At 40.0% G+C, this 23353-nt stretch overlaps 1 protein-coding gene across 2 annotated transcripts in view; it reads left to right on the plus strand.

Moving 5' to 3' along the window:
* Positions 1-1252: 1252 nt before the first annotated feature.
* The window catches only part of SESN1 (sestrin 1), a 79043-nt gene continuing 56942 nt past the window's right edge, over positions 1253-23353 (plus strand). Inside the window, exon 1 of one of the 2 annotated variants that reach the window (XM_061460153.1) lies at positions 1253-1914. In XM_061460153.1, the coding sequence (XP_061316137.1) occupies positions 1633-1914 (282 nt within the window). In that variant the 5' untranslated portion in view covers positions 1253-1632. The remainder of the gene's footprint in view (positions 1915-23353) is intronic. The other variant, XM_061460154.1, reaches the window with a different exon arrangement.

Below are 23353 nucleotides of genomic sequence, written 5' to 3' on the forward strand. Positions count from 1 at the left end.
ACTTCAGTTTTGAGATTTAAATTTTAGAGCAGGAAATGTGTACCTGAGATGTCTGAAAGAATTCTGCAAGATCCTGTAGGCCTAATTTCTGTTTCCAATTTCCTTGCAAGCATTCTTTTGCGTTTCAGTATACTCAGAATTATGGGTTTATGATTGCTTTCATGTGACAGCTGCAAACAGGTGGTTTTGCCTTTGTTTCCTTCTCCTCTCTGCTGAGGTGAATTGGATCAAGGAAGTGATTTGGCTGAAAATTAACCTTATCAAAAAAGCACCTTTTTACCCTGCAGGAAAAGCAAGGGAAACACCAACTGTTTGGTGGTAGATTACTTAATCATAGAACGGCTGAGGTTGGCAGGGACCTCTGAGGGCAATCTGGTCCAACCTCCCTGCTCAAGCCACCTACAGCTGGTTGCCCAGGGCCATGTCCAGGGCATAGACTTCCGAATATCCCCAAGGATGGAGACTCCACAACCTCTCTAGGCAACTGTTCATGGTTCACACAGGGTTCAGTCATCCTCACAGCAGAAAAACTGTTTAAACTGTTTGCTTTAGTTCAGAGGGAACCTCCTGTGTTTCAGCTTGTGCCCACTGCTTCTGGTCCTGTCAGGGACAAAAGCCTAGCTTCATTCTCTTTGCAACCCCCTTCATGGATTAATATACATGGATGAGAGCTCCACAGCATGTTTACTTAGGCTACACCAAAGGCTTCTGCTGAAGCCCACACCTGACAAGGCTCTGCAGTGGCTCGAACCACGCGTCTGCTGAAGTTTTTGCCAATGCAAATTTCTGAGGCAAGCCCACCACCGGCACTGCTTTACTCCTGGCTGCTGCCGGCCAGATATCTCCTCTCGATCACCTGTTGCGGTGCAACACACACAAAACGAAGCACCACCACGGACACCGCCTCTGCGGAAACGGCGGCGACCGCTCTCTCCTACCCTCCCTCGGCACCCTCAAGCGCTGACACCGGGAGCCGGTGGCAGCTTCGGGTCGGGTCGGGCCCGCTGCGCACTGCCCGCCGGGACGCGTAGTTCTCCACGTCGGGCGCAGGGCCGCCCTTTGGCCGGACTACACATCCCAACACCCCCTTCCGGAGCGGCTGCTCCCCGCTGCGATTGGGCTGCCGGCAGCGAGTGCTGAAAGGTGGTTGGCGGGTGGTCACATCCGTCATGTGTGTTCCTGGCCATCCCTCTCTGCCCCCTCCCCGCTCCGGGTGAGGGGTTTGTTGGGGGTCTGTGGCGGTCCGGCCCCGGTGGGGAGGTTTGAGGGGGCCGCCCCGCGGCGGAGAGGCAGGGCTGGGGCCGTCCCCTTCCCTCCATGCCTGGGGCGGGAAGGAGGAGCCGCCGGCCCCGCGGGGTGGTGGCTGCCCCGCTCCCCGCCGGGAGAGGTGAAGCGCCAGCGGCGTTGTTCGCTCGGCAGCCCCGGCGTCGGTGGCCGGCGGTTGGCGCGGGCGCCGGCCGGGGCTGACGGAGTTCCCTCCCGCTCTGCCCCTATGCGGTGCAGGCAGAGGTCTCTCCTTTCGCCGCCGTGTTTGTCGTCTCTGTGGGCAGGTTGGCTGCTGCCGGGAGACCGCCATGGAGCGGCCGCGTCGGGGCTGCTGAGAAGGCGTTGGGGAAGCAGCCCGGCGGCCCCATGGAGGAGCGGGAAGGTGAGGTGCGCTGGGACGGGCTGTGCAGCCGCGACGCTGCCACCCGCGGCGCCGCCTTGGACACCATCGGGCAAGACGTTCTCCGCCGTAGCGAGACCATCGCTCCTGTGGCGGCGGTGCCGCCTACCCGGGCCGCCGACGGGCTCCTGGTTCCCGCCGCCCGCGACGGGCTGAGCGAGGTGCTGGCCCGCCTGCTCATGCTCTCCAAGCGCTGCCCCTTCCCCGACGTGAGAGAGAAGAGCGAGGCGATCCTCAGCAGGGTGCAGGTAAGCATGACAAACCCCACGTCCGCCGTGGGACTGGGCACTCTTGGCTTTCAGCTGTGCAAAGAGGTTGGCGTCTGACCCAGGCTGGTCAGATTTATTCGTGCAGTAATGCATTCTAAATGCCCCCCTTCTCTTCTCCTTCCTTCGCGAAGAAACATTTGGAAAAACATTAAAAAGCGGAGGGGAAGCGTCAAGTTTTTGAGTGTAATCCCGCGGAGAGGATTTAGCGATGAAAGGCTGGAAAGTAGCTGGTCTTTGGGGCATCCCGAAGGGAGCGCTAAAATAAGAACTGTAGTGCTCTAGTTTTGGTCTGTATGACCAGTGTTGTGATGTGACCAGTTTGCTTTAAGACAAAAGCAGGAAAGATTTGGGTATAAACGTTCGAGGTGGTCAATTACAAATGTAAATCGGTATGGGAAGTTTTCTAGCTTTTAAAAGCTGTGTCAACTTACAGACTGTTAAGGCAGAGCGTGTCAAAATTCCCTTTTTGTTGTTTATTAATAAATATTTTCTCCACTGGAGTCGGTAATATCAAAAATATTTTGTTTATAGCTTGTAGGCTGTCTGTCCAATAGAGGATTACATTTACTGACCTTTTATGCTAACAAAAAGAAATGTTACTTTGTACTCTTCCACTGTTACAGTCTAATTATAGTTACTTGCATTGTAGCTCTCTTGCTCACCTAAAGTTTTTGTGCCGGTTTTGAAATTCTGATGAACGGCTTGTATCAACGGGTCCCCAACACTGCCAACAATACCACTTACTGCAGAGTAGGAAAAGGAAATTCTGGTATCTCTTAATCACAAGTGGATACATAGGGCTGTTCTCAGAGTTAACTGATTCCCACTGTTGTACTTTTTCTCCCTGAACATTAGCAGGTTTAATACAGGGGAATCTAAGGGAAAAATAAAATATATAAAACCATTATGAATATATTATATACAATGTACACAAATATGTATTAAATATAAAACATTAGATATACTAATATATATAAGAATACATGTATATAAGTATTTTAAAGGAACTTGAGATGGATAGATTCATATTTGGTCTGTCCTACTTTGAAGTGGTTCAGAGAAAATCTGAAAATCAGGTTTGGATTTTTGAAGCTGAGAAAGACAAAATAAACAGCCTAACTTTTCAGTAGTGTGCAATATGATATGTACAGTATAATTTAATTTATTTTATACAGTTTGGGCTGTATTGGGGCATTTTCCTCAAAGCAGATTTTGCCAGTAGAAGCTATAAACACAATATATGGTTTGTGTGAAAGTCTTGACAGCTGTACTGCGTTTCTTTAAAAAGCCCAAGCCAACAGAACAAAAAGACCAAAAGAAGAAGAAGCAAACAAAAACTTTAAGTTGAAAACTTAATCTGGCACTTTTGCATCAGCATCTTCCCTATTAAGGGTTCAACTGAGAAGTGAGCCCATTACCAGTGAGAATGAGTCAGTGGAACAGACTGCTAAGGGAAGACTTGTCCTTATCAGGCACAAGTCATCAGAGCCTATTCAAAGGCCGAGCAGGTGGTGATCTCTCACATAACTCTTGGAGGAGGTCAGAATACATGATCTAATGACTCCCTTTTCAGGTTTTTATATATGAAGTTACTGGCATGTTCAACTATTAGGCTTGTTTAGGAACTTTGTTACTAGCTTTTTTTTTAAAATAGGTCAAAAAGTTCTGGCAGTAAAGAAGTCCATCTTGATACAGCAATTTCAAATCCCATGGTCATACCTGGTTTGATTAATGAAACTAAATGGCAAAGATATAATAAATATAAAACCAATTGTGTACACACCAACTGCAATAAAGGTTTAACAACAAGTTAAGCAAAATAAAATGAAATACATCATTACCTTAAGAAAAATCTTTAAAAACTGCTTTTGTAACTTTTCTCTTTAGGGAGTAGATCTAAGAGAGAAGTATTGTGTATTCTTTGAATATAGAGTGGCAAGTTTTAGTTTTTATAGCTGTACTCATAAACGAAAATTTTCATTGTAATCTTTGGATCCGTATTTGTGGAAGAAATAATCCCATCCAAGTATTCCATTTTGGATGCTGTGGACTACTGTCAGGCGTGAAATGGTTTTCTGTTGATTTCATGGCCAAGAGGAATTTTATTCAGATCTCTGCAATGAAGATGGTGGATAAAGCAAACTATTAAATTAAATATAATTATCGCACAGAACACATGGCCTTCAGCAGTGATTCTAAAGGTAAATAGCTTAGTAACATTATAAAAATGTGAAATTCTATTCAGCACAGTATGAGTACTTAAAGGACTGACTTGTTCTACCTTATCTCCCTGTTTTGGAATACAAAACAATCTTCAAGTTCATAGCAATATGTACCATTATGTCTAAACCTTACTGTCTTCCAAGTTATTCAATGACATAGAGGCCAGAGCAGGAGAGACAACTCTGAACCCAAAGATTCTCCTAGGAACTGGTCGTGCCCTCCTCCTCTGTCCTGTGGGATGGTCCAACTCGGAGTGGTCATCTGTGCTTAGACTGACACCCCACACCCTATGAAATGGAGAACTGTAAAATGTGCTTTCTTCATCTTTCTGCCCTGCATCCAGGATAGGTCAGTGAGGAAATTAAAAAACTGAATTTTCCATGTGGTCTGACAGCTGTTTCTGGGGCTACTGTTTCTTTCTGGGGCTACTGCCCTCTTGTCTGTTGAGCTAAATAAATAATATTGCATGAGCAACTATGCTGCTGGTGTTTTTGCAGCTTTGTGTCTGGAGCAAGGTGGTACAATGCCTTATGTGGCTGGTGTAAGCTGCAGGCTTGGTGGCAGCCTCTGTCAGCACAGCATACCTCTAAGCCTGTCTTTGCTGTGGTCTCTTTTTTTGGAGAAAAATTCCTCTGGAATATGGTGGAATCCTAAGTGTGCAACTTCTTTGCTGTTAATAAATAGTAGTATTAATGCCATTATTAACAAATAGTAATGCCTGGTATTACTTCCAATACTACCATAGTATAAAAATCTATAAAAATAAATTATTGCTTAATGTAAATTCCCATTGTTTTGACCTGTATTGAGGATAATGAGTTTCTTATTGCAGGCTATATATATAATAATAATATATTTTTCTTACCCTAAGAAAATATATCTCTCAGTTAGATTCGACAAGTTGTTTTTGTAAGAATTATTACAAAGACAGTATCAGCAAACTAGTCCCAAGCCCTCTTGTTCCTAATTGAAACTTTCCTGCTTTTATTAATAACAGTGAGGTTGCTGAGGACCACATATCTATATAGATACTTCAACAGCAATGCTTTAACCAAGTGAAAAGAGTTTGAATGTTTGCATATGAAAATACTTTGAGTATTTTTTTGAGCTAAACCCCCAAATATATATCATAGCTTTTTGATAACTTCTAGCACATGTGGTATTTTGCACGCATTTATAGCATATTGTTTATGACCTTGCAGAACAGCAGGCCATTCCACCTAGCATGCTAAGTGTCTGCACGTTAACACATATATGGGAAATGAACAGCAGCGGAAGGTCTTAACATGTGTTCATTAAAAATATTCTGAGCAGCCTCAATCAGATCAAGTAGATGTATATGACTGGAATATAAATACATGGTGTATGTCAGTAGCTGGAGAAGAATCATTGATAGTTTGAGATCTGCTGCTTAAAATCTCATAACTATCCAATGTCTTTTAGTAAAGGCTGAGCAGATCATACTGCTCTGCTGAAGTGAGTAAATTGATAAAAATAGTCTTTTAGGTTAACAAAGAGAATGCATAGATGGAAGACAGGTTCTGCAGGATTGACAGGATGCTAAACTGCATAGGAAAAAGAAAGATGACAGATCAGTAAAATAAAACCCACAAATGTCAAAAAGCTCAGAATTTGGCATGGAAAGCTTGACTGGGGCCAAATATAAGGAAGAAAGAAACTGGTCTCAACCTCTTTGAGAAGTACTGTAATAGTACCAGACACTTTCATTGGGGGGAAAAATTAGTAATGAAAAAGACTGTTGCTCTCTATTGATCTCTTAATTGACATAAACACTAGAAACATACAGGAAATGGGAACCAGTGTTTGGCTGAAGATGCACACAAAGTGTATGAAGATGCATGAACAAAACTGGAACAGTCAAATAATGAGGTGTAGCTAAAAGGGATATTGGAAAAAAGCAAGAAATAAAAGATCCACATGTTAATGGATTAACGGACAATGCTGAGGTGATTAAAATGTTCTCTGAAATGATTAATCCAGCCATTGTAGTTAACAGTCATGATAAAAGTATAAATACTCTCCTAGGCAAGGGGGGGAAAAACCTGTGGGTTGCTTGGATAAACAAGATTTTCAGTCTGTTAGGGCCTGATGAAATTCGTTATGAGGTGCTTAAAAAAAAAAACAAACAAGAACCAAACAGAAAAATAAAACAGACAAACAAACAAAAAACCCCAAACCCCAAAACAACTATCTGAAGCAATCTCATATAGTGGATAGCAATTTCAAGATAGTGAAGTAGCAGACGCAAAAAGAATAATGGTGCATACCTCTTCAGTATGGGATAAAAGGGATGGGATGAAGAAGAAACTGATGTTTTTTAACTTTAGCGCAAAGAAAAATACTGGAGCAGTGATGAAACACTCTTTCAGTGCCTAGAAAAAGAAGTTGAGCAACAGCCAGAACAGACATATTCAAGATACATTATTTTAAATCCAGCATTTCTTTTATTTCTATGGTGGAGTAACAGGCCTTGTGGTACAGAGAGATGCTATAACATTAATATTTTGATATACTGGGGTCCTCAATGTTCACACAGTATTCTCATTAACAAGCTAAGAAATTATGATCTAGAAACTACTGTGCAGTGAGTAAACTTAGCTGGAAAACTATCCTCAGAGAGTAAACAAGGTCAGGTAACAAGTGCTTGGTACAGACTCTACAAGGTCTTGTCCAGCATGATCTTGATTAACAAAGGTTTGCACTTGTTGAATTGCAGATTACAAGCTGGGAGGGAGAGTAAGAATACTGGAGAGCAGCCATAGAATTTAAAGTTAATGGTTAATGAGAGCTTGGATCACATCTTCTAGACCTCTGTTTTTTTTTCTGAAGGAAGTCTGAAGAAAAGTGATGGTGGTATGGTCAGCTAAAAAAGAGGCTAACATATTATGTTCCAAATAAATGGGGGATGGAGGGGATGAAAAGACTGCTGCAAAAAGGAAAGAAATTAGAATGAATATTGATCTGAATTCCAGCAAGACTTGGGTTAGACATTTGTAGCAAAATTTCATGGCTTAGGATAGTAAGGCAATGGCATAGGCTATCCAGTCATGTTCATCACTAGAATCCTTGTCTAAACTGTTCATAAACATCAGGCAGGAGTGATATGCTTATTTGATCTCTCCCTGGGAAAGGCAGAACATCGCTGACTGGATGATATTTCCTTCCAGCCTCTTTTCCTGTGTTTTGTGTTGATAACTGCTTGGAAGGCCTAAGTGCTTTCTTTCCCTTTGATCTCTTGAGACTGTATTTACCCAATATGTAGCACTGGAACCTGTGTTCTATAACTGCTGTCTCTTTCTGAAAAGCAGCAGGTGGGCTGGGGAGGACTTTGAGTACCCTCTTGTTTTCTTAGGCCTGCTGGTCTAGTGGATAAATGTAACAGAATCCCATAGTTTGCAGAGGGCTGTATGGCGAGTAACAAGAGGGGTCATGTCAGCAGCCAATTATTATTATGACCTTTGGGTACTACCTGTGACCTCGGCTTGTTTGCCAGGGGACATGGAGTGGAATACCCTTACCTTTTGTAATTCTGGCAAAATACTTGTATGGTTTTAAATTAAATGAGCATCCAGAAAGGATAGGAAGACATGTTAAAATGTGACATGGGAAGTCACAGCCAGAGCAAACATCCTGTCCTCTTCCTCCACCACAGTGTGTGGGACAAATAAAGCCTCTATGAGGAGAGGAGGTAGTAATTCGCTTGTGCATGTCCATAAAGGATAAAATAGAAGTTACTTTTCTGTTTCATTGCTAGATTTTCTCACAATGGAGTTTAGTTTCTCTTTGCTTTATCTATGCTCCACGTGTGAGCTTTGTGGTGCATGCTTTTTAAGAGCAATAAGAATGAAACTCAGATAGGGTCCTTACTCTCAAATGGTTTATTTTGATTAGTCCAGTATTATAGGAGTCTGGCTAACTTTCCAGATCTTTAGCCTGCTTTTGGCATAATCTGTGATAAATGACCTCATAACTCTGTCTTTTTAGCTTTCCTGCACAACGAAAGTAACTTTCTTTAGTGAACTTTGGAATCTGTAACTAGGCAGATCTGTTAGGTTGGGGGATTTTTCTGAGTTAATTTGACTGGGTCCTAATGTGTGACAGTGATGTTCCCCTGTGATGCCTACTGTTGATCAGTCATCGTGTGTCTCAGATGAAATTTATAGTCTATTCAAGCCTATGAATTCCAGTATGCTGTTCTCACTGGTGGTGGCGAATCTGATCCATCTGGAAGTTGACTAGTCTCCTTACGCAATGCAAATAGCGAATTCTTTTCTGCTTCCCATAGCAATGTTATGTAAAGTGAATAAAGACCTCTCTTTTATTTTTTCTTCCTTATTGTGAGGTCACTTCAGAGCAGAAGTGTGTTCTGTCTCTTCGAGCCATTAGGTGGAATGGGTTTATTAAGTAGTGTAGGGTGCTCCCTTCAAAGGCCACACGTCATTGAGAGATTTCCAATTTAAAAAAATTTGTTACGGTGGTTTTTTTGTTGTTGTTCAGATACTCTTATTCTTAATATTAGGAGAGCTACCGATGTGATGACATGATGCACTTAAGTGATCAGTCTTATTTAAAGCTTCTGCCAGACTACAAAAATAATTGCTTCTCTGCAGTATTTATTGTAAACATGTTTTGATGATGGGTCAATATCACATGTGTTGGGGTGAGGCTGGCTGGAGAAGTTAAGGAAGAAGACTTAATCTTGACATGTCAGGGAATGTTCTGAGCAGGGTTGTGAACATATTTTTTAAAAAAAAGACAAACTTGAGTTGTCAGTAGTCTTTAGATTTCCCTATCTGTCTGCTCCCTCCTTCAGCCTACTTAGAATCATAGAGTCATAGAATCGTTAGGGTTGGAAAGGACCCTAAGATCATCTAGTTCCAACCCCCCTGCCGTGGGCTGGGACACCTTACGCAAAATCATATCACCCAGGGCCTTGTCCAGCCTGGCCTTGAACACTGCCAGGGATGGAGCATTCACAACCTCCCTGGGAAACCTATTCCAGTGCCTCACCACCCTAACAGGAAAGAATTTCCTTCTTATATCCAACCTAAACTTCCCCTGTTTAAGTTTTAACCCATTACCCCTTGTTCTGTCACTACACCTTTCTGAAGGTTTCAGTCTGTTAGTTGAGAGAGATGAAGGGAAAATTTCTTTCATTGAGCTTGTCAACTGCAGAATTGCTTGACCTTGAGAACATTTTGGTTGGAATAAAGGGTTGCTTGAAAACAGAGGGTTCTTAAAATTATGTGTAGTAAGATAGCTGAGTCGCTCCTAATGCCGGTTCTGTGTTTGAAGCCTTTCCATAAATTTCCATGCTAGCTGTATGCCATTCGTGTATGGAAATGAGCATTGCTTAGTCAACATTTTCTTATGGTTATTTGGGGTAACATAATTTATGGGTTTATGTGATTCTGATGATTGATTTTTGAGAACATCATAACTAGAATTTTTACTTTTAAAAGAAACAAAGAATGAAGCACACATTTGATAATGTGGCTGCATTGATTTTTATTTTTTACTTCATAGAAATGTTTTAAACTGAAGAAATGGAACACAAACATTTCCTAATCTCTTACTGTTTATTAATGTGGTAAGCAGCTGTAGGATGTGCATTAGTGGCTTACATGAAAACAAAAGGTTTGTTTCCTGATTTTTTTTTTTTCCATAGGAGCTAATATCTAGAAATCTATAGAAACAAGAAATGCTTCAGCTTGAATGCATTTTGTAAATAACAGCATCTGTTCTGATCTAACAGTTGCTGAATCACACCAGCTCTGGTTTAGATTATTTTATTCTGCCTCTCTTTCTAGAGGTAATTCTAAAAGTTGGCTGTTCTTTCAAACTCGTAGCTGGAGATGATCCCTTCCAGTCTCATGTATTGCAGTGTCAATTTAGTCCCTTATCTTAAATTATTTTTCTCACTCTGATAATAATGGCGTATGGGTAGCAGGGTTTTTTCCCCTCTCTGCATCGATTTTGATAAAAGTTCTGCTCTGCTTTCAGTTGCCAAAAAAACCAATGTTTTTCTATTTTCTAAAAAAAAAAAATAAAATCTCACTATTTGTTTTTCCTATTTAGTATATAAATAACTGTCTTCCTTTTGGGCCATGCATTTGGATGCTTTTTGCTAACATAAGGGGAAATTTTATGCATCTTTAGAAGTTCAAAGTGAAAACCACTAAGAATTTGGAAGGGTTTAGAAATTAGCATGCAATAAGCCCAATATTAAGTAAAAAAAAAAAAAAAAAATGGAATTCTAGGTAGTGTAAAATACATCTTCCATTAGCTTGACCAAAACACATTGTTTAAAAGAAAATTATACTGTCCTACCGTGACAAGTGCGAAGTGATCATTGAAGAAATACTTGCTGTTTTGTCATCATACTCTTGACATTTTCTCCAGGTCAGGGTTTCTCCTTTTAAAATAAACATAGTGGAAAAGTACTGAATATACCATTGTGGGACAGAAAAACAGTTTTGAAAGCTTGAGTATATTTTCCCGTGAGTGTTTAAATTTCCAAAAATATGGTTTGCTGTCAGTATGGTTTTCTATTCCAGTAAGTTGTTTACAGTTTAAGGGGGGAGGAAAGGGGGAAGCTTAGCTCTCTCTCCAGAAATCAAGTGAAACATGGAAATCTTCACTTGGAGCTGTATACATGAATTAAATCCAAAAAGTTAAGTGTTTTTTTTTTTTCTTGTTTACCACTTTCATGATGTTTCCAATTACTTTGACTTCATTTTTTTTCTTTGTGTTTTCTTCTGGAAAGCTTATGTTAGATTGCTGCCAAAAGCTGGGTTGGGAAGGTGAACTGGTTTAGTTATATTTAAACCTAGTAAACAATTAACCATTTTCCTTACTCCAGCATTATGTAGAAACCAAGCTTGTTCTTTCAAGTCGTTTTGGGTCAAAAGTATCACCCAGTGTTGTGTATTAGTGCCTGAATCTTACCCAAAAATATACCGGGCTGGTATTTTAAAAATAGAGGTGATGCTAGAACACATACTGCTACTTATGTAATCTGATGTAAGTCTTCCTTCTGTGCAACTATAAGAATTTACTTTCAATCCAGTCATAGTGCTAAAGGAAAGCAAAGTGCTTCTGAAAACATGGGGTTGTTTTTTACTGTAAATGAATTTTAAACTGTAACTTCACTTTTCTATGCTTTCTGGAGTCAGTAATAAAATTTTTTGCAGTTGCAGGTCTTTTGTCTTTGTCAATATCTGTTTGGCTCTGTGAGCCTCTTTTGAGCTTCAAAGTAACAGCCTCTTAGTTCTGCCTGGGATATTCTTGCTTGCTATTTAATTGCTATTTGATTAAACAGTTGTTCTTCCAAAATAGGTGTTTTAGTCAAGGATTCCTTAGCTCATATAGAGTAAGCATGGAATAATACGATATTTGTTCAAAGGAGGAACAACGTTGAAAATGGAAACTTACTTGGCACTCAAAAGCCTTTCCTGTGCACTTTTTTTTTTTTTTTTTGAGGAGGAGGGGAACCTCTTTTCTGAAAGACTTTTTTCCATTGCAGCTTGTTGCTGAGCCTCCACTGTTCCTGGGTGTTTTGGGGCAACAAAAGTTTTAGCTTTAAAATGCAGCCAGTTTGCCAACAGCACATTCCACTTAGATTAAACTGTTTGTTTGGATTTTCCATTTATTTCAGTTTTAGTTCTAATCTAGATTTGCGCTGATTTCCATGTAGAAAGCCTGAAGAGAAAAAAAAGTTTAAGGAAAAACTTTCTATTTCTCTGAATTTCAAATCAATGCTGAATGCCAACTTATGTCTGTTTAACAGTACTAAATAACTGGCAGCTGCTATGCATGCAAGGATTTCTGGAGCTCATCATGTTATGAAAATAAGTCCTTATCAAAAATGGTTTGACCTAACTTCATATGTGTCCATTTTGTCCTTCCTATTTGTGTTACAGAAAAGGATTTTAAAGCATTGTAACTTTACCTGAATTACCATTTAAAAAAAAAAAAAAAAGAGCTATGTTTATAAAAGTTGCTTATATTTACCTATAAATTAATATTTAAATAATGTTCTATAAGAAAAGCTTTATTCTGATGTTTTTATTGCTACTGTTCTGTTCAGGGTGGAGGAAAAGAAGCCAAATGGAACTGTTTTTGTCTGGCTTTTAGGAGACATATTGGTATCTTGGCTTCTAGTGTTCTGCTTTTCTAACTATTCAGAACATGGCAACTCTGCTTGGCTGATATTTTGTGGAATCTGTCAGAAGAAGAGTATGTGTAGATCCAGAAGGTCAAATGCTTCTCTTCCTTTCATTACTTGGTGTCCGATATTTCTGTTAAAGGATTCAAGTATTTGGATAAGGTTTCACTAGGAATAAAAGCAATGTTTTTTAATGCAGAAAGTACTGATTGTATTTCACAGTGTAAAATATCTTGAAATTTTAGATTCTAAAGGTAGTAGTTAACTTGTTATTGCTTATGCATTAAATGAATACCTGATACTGAAGCATAGGTTGTTTTGTGTTTTTTTCTACTTTTAGACTTAGCTAGTATGTTTGCTCACAGCGCTACAAGAGACTTGGGGGAAGTGCAGTCTTCATAGACTCTGAATTCAGGGTGAAAGTCATTCATTACGTTTAGGACCAGTGGAAAATATGGCTACTTCATGGTGCTTCTAGCGCAAAAATTAATTTTATAGTGATAGGCTGTGCTGTGCTTTCTATGTATGTGGCTTACACCTATGTTCCTCCTCTCAGAGCCAGAGGTCTGCCTTAGAGGGTTCAGCAATGCAATGTCTCTCACAGATTTGTGTGTTTTGTGGAGATGTATGATTCCTGTATCTCAGATCTTCTGGGGTAGGGTAGCTACATGTCTCAAAATTAGTTCCGATAGTAATAAATCTTCATGCATGAAGATTAATCATGGTAAGATGATTAAAAAGATTCTTCTGAAAATCTCATGTGGAAGCTGAATGACTTGCTGTTCCTTCAAAAAATAGTTTCTAAAAAAATACTTTGAAAGATGTCCTTGAGGTTAAAAATCCAAAGCAATTTACAAATAATAAATTCAGATTTTAATATCAACTTCTGAACCTGTTCTTGATGGGGTTGGGAAACTGAGGATTTCTATAGGTGTACACTTTCAAATTGTCTGACTTCAGGACTTCAAAATCCTGACTTCAGGAATAAACGTGTCTTCTGAGATATAGCATCAGATTTTATGGAGGGGGCAGACCAGATGGAGGAATTGTTTTGTTTTAAGAAGTAACTTAACATATGAAGCAAGGCACAAAGTCATTCCAGTTAATGTGTTCAGTCACGAAGGAACGATTCATGGGTTTTAATTTTTAATATTGGTAGACTTCCAAATAGATCTGTGGTGGCATATATACCTCAGTAGCAGTGTTATTTAAATAAACAGAAATGGCATTAAGGTAAAATACTGGTCAAAAATGCTTTTTTTCTTCCTGAGAAAACTTAACAGTTAAAAATTTACTTTAATTGTAGACTTGCATGACTGTGGAGGAAGAATTTGGACAAAATGGGCCTTTGAAGTGGACTGTTCAGTGCCCACACCTCAGAAATAAGACTTTAGCTTTTTCAGGTTGATTGAAACAGCTCATTTCATTGCAGCTCATCAGAAATTTCTGAGTTCTTGTAAATGCTTATTATACAACCTGAGAATCTTTCTCTGAAGTAAATGGGCAAAGTGTAGACATATCCCTAAATCCTTGTAACATCTCATCTTAATTTCAGGACTAAACGGTGTGTTGTCTAGGAAGTGTTTGGGACCTTTGTTATTCTGTACCTGTTACCTAGATGCCTCAGTGCTTACCTCTTACTGATAAACCAGAATACTGCTGCAAATCCATCATTGCAGCAATGACAACTGACTCTTCAGTGCTAGTCCCGTTTAACCCTAGTTTATAATGGCCTGTTTCAGTTGGCAGTTGTAACAGCATTTGCACTATATTCAGAGTTGCAGTCATGGGACATCTGAAACAATATGTTTCAGTGAAAGCCTTGTGCTGAAGACATTGCTTGGGTGTAATCCAGATCATCCTTCACTAATATAACCTGTACGGTTCTGTCCTGTGTGAAGAAGTCTAGTCTCTATGTGGAGATTCTGCAGTAGCAACACCTTACATCTCTTATTTCATATTTGCACACAGAAGCTGCCAGAAAGGTACCTTGGTGGGAGATCAAATGGGCCAGATGCCAGAGTTGTAATCTGTTAGGGTGACCTTTGTTGTGTTCATCCAGTCCCTCACGCATTAGCAGTCCAGCCAAAGCAGAAATCTGTCTGGCCATGCTGGTACTTGGCATTGTCTGCAATGGCTTAAAATTTGTCTTGGTGAACTTGCTAAATAACTTGTTATTGTGGAGGGATAGGTGAGGGAGAAAGATATTTTCTTCTGAGTTACTGCAAAACATTTTCTAGATTTGCCAAGCATGTTTAAGCTGTGAATTAGTCCCTTGGATGTTACAGTCTCACCTTGGCTGCAGTGGTGCTAAACTGAATGGAACTATAAGGATCAAGCATAGTGGGCTTTGCTGTCTAGAGCTTGGCAAATTTGGAATCAAGACACATACTCTGTCACTTGCTACTGAAATAGTTCATTTGTTGCCAGTTCTGTTAGGACTAACTGGGTATGCTATATTTTTTCCAAAAGACTTTAATTTAATTACAAAAAACCTCAGTTGTTTGTTTGTTTATTTGGGGGGGGGGGTGTGGGGCTTTTGGTTTGTTTGTTTTTTTTTTTTTGCTTTATATGTAGTTGGCTTAGGCAGCTATGAGGAGATACCATCAGGTATACAAATATACAAATGTATCATCATGTGAGTATTTCCATAACTTCAGCAGAAAAATTAATACTAATCTTTAAATAGTTCCTCTATATAATATTTGAATATTTGTTTACAAATAACAGAATAGACAATAGAACTAGAGGCAGGTGATCTAAGAAAAAACTCTAAATTCTAGTGAATTCTTAATTCTTACTGGAGCAAATTATAAAGCTCTAGAAATGTCTTAAAACAGTTTCTTATTTCTATCATGGTGGAAGTAAATCTAGGAGATGTGTGGGGCTGGTTATTGAATTGATTCCCCTGTACCCCTTTCTCTGTATTTGAATTTGGTTTGTGTGGCAAGGTTTTGGTAGTGGGGAAGGGGGAAGGGAGACGATATGACTACAGGGGTGGCTTCTGGGAGAAGCTGCTAGATTTTCCCCCATGTCCAACAGAGCCAATGCCATATGGCTCCAACACCAACCTGCTGCTGGCCAAGGCCAAGCCCGTGAGCGACGGTAATAAGGCCTCTGGGATAACAGAGTTAAGAAGGGGAAAAAAGCCTTGAGCAGCTGTAGTGAGAAAATGTGAGAGCAACAGCCCTGCAGACCCCAGGGTCAGTGCAGAAGAAGGGCAGGAGGTGCCAGAGCAGAGATTCCCCTGCAGACCATGCTGAGGCAGGCTGTGCCCCTGCAGTCCATGGAGGTTCACGAGGGAGCAGATCTCAACCTGCATCCCTTGGAGGACCCCACACTGGAGCAGGGGGATGCCTGAAGGAGGCTGTGACCCTGTGGGAAGCCCATGCTAGAGCAGGCTCCTGGCAGGACCTGTGGCTCCATGGAGAGAGGAGTCCACACTGGAGCAGATTTGCTGCAGGATTTGTGACCCTGTGGGGGATCCACACTGGAGCAGACCATTACTGAAGGGAAGCATCCTGTGTAAGGGGCGCACACTGGAGCAGTTCATGAAGAACTGCAGCTCATGGGAAGGACTATGTTGATGAAGTTCATGGAGGACTGTCTGCTATGGGAGGGACCCCATGCTGGAGCAGAGAAGGAGTGAGAGGAGCAGCAGAGACAACCTGTGATGAACTGATGACAACCCTCATTCCCTGTCCCCCTACACCACTGCAGGGGAGGAGTTGAGAAATTGAGAGTGAAATTGAGTCTGGGAAGAAGGAGGGGAGGGAGAGGGAGAAGGTGTTTTAAGATTTGGTTTCACTGTCTCATTATCCTACTCTGATTTGATTGTAATTTCCCCAAGTCAAGTCTTGTTTTGCCTCTGACGCTAATTGTTGAGTGATCTCCTGCTGTCCTTATCTTGATCCCTGAGCCTTTTGTTACATTTTCTCTCCCCTGTCCAGCTGAGGACAGGAGTGATACAGTGGCTTTGGTGGGCACCTAGTTTCTAGCCAGGCTCAACTAACCATGGTATTTCAGCTATTTCTTTGGTGTTATTTTAGAAAGTGAAGTTTAGAATTTGCTGGGATATAAGTGTTTGCTTGGTTGTTTCAAAGATGATCAATAAAAACTGGTTTTATGTGAAAACATGTTGCTTTTGACAAAGTGCTTGCATGGGAAGGTCTTCTCAGTAACAAGTAAAAGTCCTGTGAAGACTGCAAGAGAAAAATAGGCTTAGAATAGCCAGAAACTATGAGCATGAAGGTCTTGTATTCTAATCTGTGCTTTGCCCCTCTCACATCACTGACTTGAGAGGGCAGTTGAATAGACGAAGTTGATATTCTCAAGCAGTACAAATTTCATGCTTTTCTCTAAAGTGAAATTAATTTTCCTCAGTGCAAAAGTGCTTTATATTAAAGCCAAAGTGATGAGGAAGTTTCTAAGGCACAATGAGGTGGGATGAAGGATTTTACCCAACTAAGTAGTTGTAAATTAATTTTTAAATTAGGTGAGCTGATTTTGGTGAAGATTGAAACATGCTAAAATTATTTTGCCAATTATAATGTTCAGTATTTATCTCCTATTTCTTTTTTAGAACACTTCTAAATACATGAACTTCAGAAAACTAGTATCTGAAGGGGGCCTATAAGGATGCTGGGGAGGGACTCTTCATTGGGGACTGTAGTGATAGGACAAGGGGTAATGGGTTCAAACTTAAACAGGGGAAGTTTAGATTGGAAATAAGGAAGAAATTCTTTACTGTAAGGGTGGTGAGGCACTGGAATGGGTTGCCCAGGGAGGTTGTGAATGCTCCATCCATGGCAGGGTTCAAGGTCAGGTTGGATGAAGCCTTGGGTGGCATGATTTAGTGTGAGGTGTCCCTGCCCATGTCAGGGGGATTGGAACTAGATGATCTTAAGGTCCTTTCCAACCCTGACTGTTCTATGATTCTATGTTTATATGGCTTGTTTAAAGTTCAGCTGCTGGGATCTTTTTTGGAGAGAGGAAAAAAATGTTATATTGTGCTATAGAAATAGCTCAGGATTTTCTTGTACCAGGAGGGCAAAGCATTTTTTCTTTATTCAGATGAAAGGTTTCGATCTCTATATCCCTTACTATGATATTAAGCATATGTATTTAATTATAACTTTGTTGTGAATTGCCTTTTTTTTATTTTACATAGAGATTTTAATTTTTACCTGGATTTGTTGTTTTAGCAATAGTTGTTTGGCCACCTACTCTCACATTTGCAGTGGAAACAGTTTATTATGGGTAGTTATGTTATTACCATCTGATGATCAAAGAACTATGGATGAAAAATAAACCAACATATTTCTTCATAAACCAACAGGTACTTCATAAAAATGTTGTGTACAACAGACAATTTTCACATTATCCTGAAAAAAATCACAACTGCTTAATGTATTTTTTACTGGGAACAGCCCTGAATTAACAGGACTTCTTGTGTGGTAAAGTCAAGCATATACGTGTTTGCGGGATTGAGGCTCTGTGCTAGCTGGTCTGTCCAAAAGCATCTTGATACCCTGCTGCATGATTCCATTTCAAAATATTATTAGTACTTCCTTTTATTATGAACAATTGTGTTTCCTCTTACAGGTTTCCTGGACCTTTTGTGGCCATAAGTTTTGCGATCTCTTTGCCAAGCTGACAGTCACAGTTGTCTCTTAATCTGTGAAGTTACATTGTGAGTACAGAAGATGTAGGAAGAAGGTTCTGAATATGCCATAATGAGCCTGGAAGCACAGTGTATTTATTTGTGTGGTGGGGTACCTTTTAGCAGGACGTAGGAGGTTAAATGTAATGTCATGTGAATGCAGGTGCAGTGTTTTCAGGACCAAACTGGCTCACTGATTGTGGGCTACGAGATGTGCCAGTTACTATAGCAGTGAATAGATAAAAAATCCATGCCAGTGCTTAGTTAATTTAGCTTAAGCAAACTTCTGCTCACTTGAACATGCTTCACAGAATTCCACATGTAAAGGGTTCGATAGCAGTCTTGAGATGACAACCTGCTACAGCTCAGCTCTGCCATGCTTCTTGGAGAAAGGACTAGCAGTTTTTTAGATCCCAGGCTATACTGGAGAAAACCATTTTCTTTGGATAGTATCCAGATCCTTTTGTTTCTAACATAGGTTTGTTTTAATGTGTAGGGGATCTAAGTGAACTGAAGCTGATGCACCCACTGCAGAAAGATGTAATGAATTTGAAGGAACACTTGGGGGAGACTTCATGTCTCAGTTTTATTTTCAGTTTTTGATTTGTTTAAATTAATGTCACTGTGAATCTAGATTATTCTAAAACTTTTGAAGAAAGAAACTTTCATTCTTAACTTACTATGTTGTACTATTTTTCGTTACAGAATAGCAACCTCAAAGCTTCTTGAGATGGGGCATCAGGTATTTTTTTGTTGGTGATGATATATTACTAGTTTTATTTAAGAATTACATAATTGTAACTGAGTGACTTCTCTACCTAATTATGAAAGCAGTGATGAGTGATACAGTTGTGGGGAAGGGAAAAGAGGTGTAATGTGTGAATAAGAAGTTTGTGATAGTAGGAGAACCAGATCATTGTAGCACTTAATATATTTGTAGTTATGAATGCTCACTGTTATATTCAGATTGCATGCCTATTTCTATTTTAATTCCTGACTCTCAGTAGCTCTGTTTTATAAGGAATTTGTCTTTGATGGAAACTTCCTAAATTTATCTCTGTAGTGTTATTAGATATTGCATCAATATGTATTTTAAAAACAAAAATGAAATAATGCACATAACAGCAGGAATTCACCTCTTCTGAACACAGGAGACATGCATTCCCATGTATTATAAAACAAATAAAAGATCCCCCAAAACCAAACAAAATAACCCTCCTTCCCAACCATAGTGACATTCTAAATAGTTGAAACCGTTAGACTCAAAAAGACATTTGTGAAGAAAATCAGTCTTCTGAGTATGTATGATGGTGTCTTATGTTGCTGGCCATGGCAACATGATAGAATGTTGTTCTGTCCTGATAGAGTCAGAAAATATTAGCATAGGTACTAGAAGACAGTAATAGCCATAATCATTGTTTTCTTTTTCCGAGCGATCTAGTAAGAGGGGGAAATGAAATTCTCTGAGAATTTAGGGGCATAACTCCTAACTTTAATAATGAGTTTACCAATGAACAGTTTTAGATTAGCATATGGCAGCTAACTAATACTTTAAACTGAGAGATTACAAAAGCATAGATTCTAGTTGAGGGAGTGAGCTGACATTTAATGTTTTGGGACTTTTTAGTTCATATTAAGCAGAACTTAACCAGTGAATGAGTTTAAGCTATCTCTAGAATAAAATCAGTTTTTCTGCTGAACTCTATTACGTGTAAAATCAAATCATGTGTTGTGTGGTAGTGTTGCTGTTTGCTAGATTTTTTTTTTTTTTTTCCCCTATTACAAGCAGAGTAAAACTGCTGCATTGTCCACGCTGAGTTTTGGAAAAACCTATTTAAATACTGTTTATTGTCTCCTATTATAAAGAAAGATAGTGGAAAAGATAATTCTTTGCCATTAGCAGTTCACGCTTGCTAGAAGAAACTACATTATTTGCTCTGTGACTGTGGTCCATTACAAAGGACTTGCTCAGGCATGCTAAAAGGGACCTTGCACAGTGAAACTTGTTGGCTGCTGTGCTGCATTTTAGCTTCTCTCCTGCTGCAGGTAGAAGGGTGCTCTACTCAATTAAGCCGTGGCGGTAGCAGTGCCCCACCAGACTGCATATATGCTCCAAGTTTTACTACCAGGCTCTAATGTAGCCGAACACAGGTGGTGTTTTGAATTAAAGAAGGGGAGGAAAGAGGGGGAAGTGTTGGAGCTTGTGGCATCTTAGATGAAAATACTCTTCAAATTGCTTCAATTCCCTTACTATATATATGCAACTGAAAGAGTTAGACAGCTTATATCTTTGAGGCATTTTCATATGTTATACTGTAATACTTCTTACAGCTCTGGATGTGCATTGTATAGCCTCCTAAAATAATCTGAATGGTAATTCAGCCAGTTGGTGTACATTTAGATCATGATTATGACCTTAATGTGCAGTGTTTTCATTGACTGATTTGTCCCTGCTTTGTCTGTGGTACATAGCTCATGGTAACAATAAGAGGTGAGGTTCTGCAACAGGTGGAATTGTACGAAAAGGTAACCCCAACAGAAGATTTCCCCATAATAACAGAATGTAAACTTGAAAGCTGGAATCATCTAGGCAGACTCAACTTCTGGTAGTTCCTAGCATCAGAATGGTATGCTTTCCAAACTTGATGCTTTTATAATACAGGGTTGGTTTGTTTTTTAATGGAATAAGATACCTTAAGATTTGTGGCACTTACAGTCAGCAACATGGGGATTCCTTTGTCCTGTATGGTAATTACTCATCAAGGCAAAGGTCCTGGTTTTCACTGAGTTGCTGAAAGACAATTCTGCAGCCCAAAGACTGTAGCTGAATTCAGAAAGCTTGTGTTTATGTCCCAACTCAGATCTTCAAAACTCAGGATACTTCTAACCGTGTAAGTAAAGTGAGCAGCTAGGCACAACTCCATCAGATGTTCAGCCATGTGTAAGAGCATTTGAGTTTTGAAAGTGGGCAACAGTTCCACACCTATGCTCAAACTTGCTCTGGATCCAGAGATTAAATGTTTCCCTCTCTATCTCCTCTCAGAGCTCTCAGAACATGGTGTTCTCGCAGAGTGTTTATTGAAGAACTATCAGATGGGCTTTGCACAAAACAAACCAGAGCTACCCCTCCCACTCCTGAGTAATAGCATAGTGGTTAGAGCATTCCCAAGGAGTGAGGACTCTAGGTTCAGCACCTTTTCTGCCTGAGGTGATTCAAAGTCATGCCTCTTGCATGCCTGGGCTCCCAAGATGAGAGAATTGGACTAGCTTTTGCACTCGCTTCTGGGCCAGTGAACACCTTGAGGATTATATCTAAAGCAGGACTAGTGCAGTTGGAAGTGCTGACAGTGTTGCCATCATTAAATAGCTTAACTTTGTTTAGGGAGGGGAAGCTGAAATCACCTCAGGCTTATTAATGAGTTGAACTTGGCCTCTATCTTGTTTAAGTGATCTAATAGCTGAGGTGAGAAAGCCAGTCTCTGGTCTTGAGGTTGTGGTCTTGAACAGAAGCAGGTGCCTTCTGGTGGGTGGTGGTGGCTAATTTAGGTGGCTTCCAACTTGACCTACAGGTTTTTGTGAGTGCTAGTTAAGGTGTGTCATCCACCTCAATTGTTATATACTAAAATAAATACAACTTGTGTGTTTCTTGTTGATAGACCAAAGTGTGATCTTTGCCAAGAGATGCAGGCACTGAAGGGGTGTTGTCTTGAGCATCACTGGACTTATTTCTACAGTGTAAAATTTGACCTTCCACTAAGGTATTTCTTCCTTTAAATACCATTTAAAGGCTACTACACTAGATAATTAAACTACCTTTGTGGTGTTCCCTTGTTCAAGTAAGCAGGTTTTGCTTCAGTCAGGGTCCCTTCTGAAGGTTTGAGAGCTTTTCTCTTCCCAGTAATCTCCAGCCTTCTTCCAGTTCACATCCCCCCACACTTGAGGGCACTGTGGTTTCATTGTTCCTTTATACTTAAATAGCTCTACAAGCACTTAGTGAAGGTTTGAAGTAGAACTGTGTATCTCTTGAATATTTTTTTTTGAGAGTTTTCTCTAGTTTTGGAGAAAAATGTTATTATAAATTGACATTGAAGGAAAAGAAAAATAGTTCTTTAAAATGTAAGACTTCATAGTAAAGTTTGGCTCTTTGGACAGTAAATAATTGGTCTCAGGTGGATTTGCAACTTGCTTTCAAAACCCAGGTGCAACAAGATGTGTGTAACCTGCACTGCTGCAGCTAACAGGCTTACAGAACCAGCAGAACAGTCTGGAGGAAGAGCAAAATAGTGTCAGCAAGTACTGTAGGCGGTGTTGATTTTTAATAGAGTGAAGCTTAAATTCTTATTGAAAAGAAATGTGTATTCTTGTTGCTATTTAAGTTTTCCTATGCCAGGCTTTTTTACTTGACCGTACTGTACAGGAACTAGATCATTACCATTAAAAGAACCTGAAGTTCTTCCAAGTTTGTATTCAGGCCAAATGAAGTAAGCCTCTAGCAGACATGCAACTAGATGGCATAATAACATATATTAAATGTGCAGATGCCTTCTTGTTTCTTATCCCCTAATTATATCAAACAATAGGAGATGCTTCTTGAGTGACAGTGTGCTTCAACTCTGTGTAACATAACTTCATTCAAACATAAATCTGTGTACAGCTGAATCTTGTTCATAGTGGATGGCCATGAGCATCCTGAAATGCCAGAGATTCTGTGAACAGTACCGTGAAAATCTGTGGCCTGACTCACAGGGTATGCTGCAACACTTCGTACTCAAGCCTTCTGATTTTAGGGTAACTTCACATGACTGCACGTGAACTAAATTACCATGCACTTCCGAGTAGCTCATCTGTAAAAACTGACTTGTCTGATTTACTGTGTAAAACACGTCAAGCAGGGAGCATACTGTCCGTTGTTGTGGCTGCAGTGACAAGATTTAACTCAGAAGACTGTGGTAAGTTGATTGTTTGCAGTTGTGTAAACTCACTCTGGTAACAGCTCTTATTTACTTTGCCTTCTGTGTTAAAACATGCCTCCATGCTAAGGCATATATTCCATCACTTTCAAAACTTTTTCTTAAAGATTTTTGAAGAGGAAGGAAATGTAGCAAATGCCAAACATCAAGTGGTGCTGTAGATAATTATTGGTTTAATCTGTTGGCAGTAGATTAAAGAAGGTGGCAGATGATGGCTGCTTCTTTCCCTGATTTCCCACAAGACTGGGCTAGTAGTTTCCCTCATCTCCCCCAAGTGACATGAATTAGTTACACAATTCCTGGGGTGACTGTTTAGTGACCTCCTCGTTGTAAAAGCTTTATGAATGTTCATAAGCCTAGAGTTATAAATACAGA

Source organism: Pezoporus flaviventris, unplaced genomic scaffold (genome assembly GCF_033815535.1).
Source record: "Pezoporus flaviventris isolate CSIRO_AGI_PZ_B2104156 unplaced genomic scaffold, CSIRO_AGI_Pfla_v1 ptg000031l, whole genome shotgun sequence".
NCBI lineage: Eukaryota > Metazoa > Chordata > Aves > Psittaciformes > Psittacidae > Pezoporus > Pezoporus flaviventris.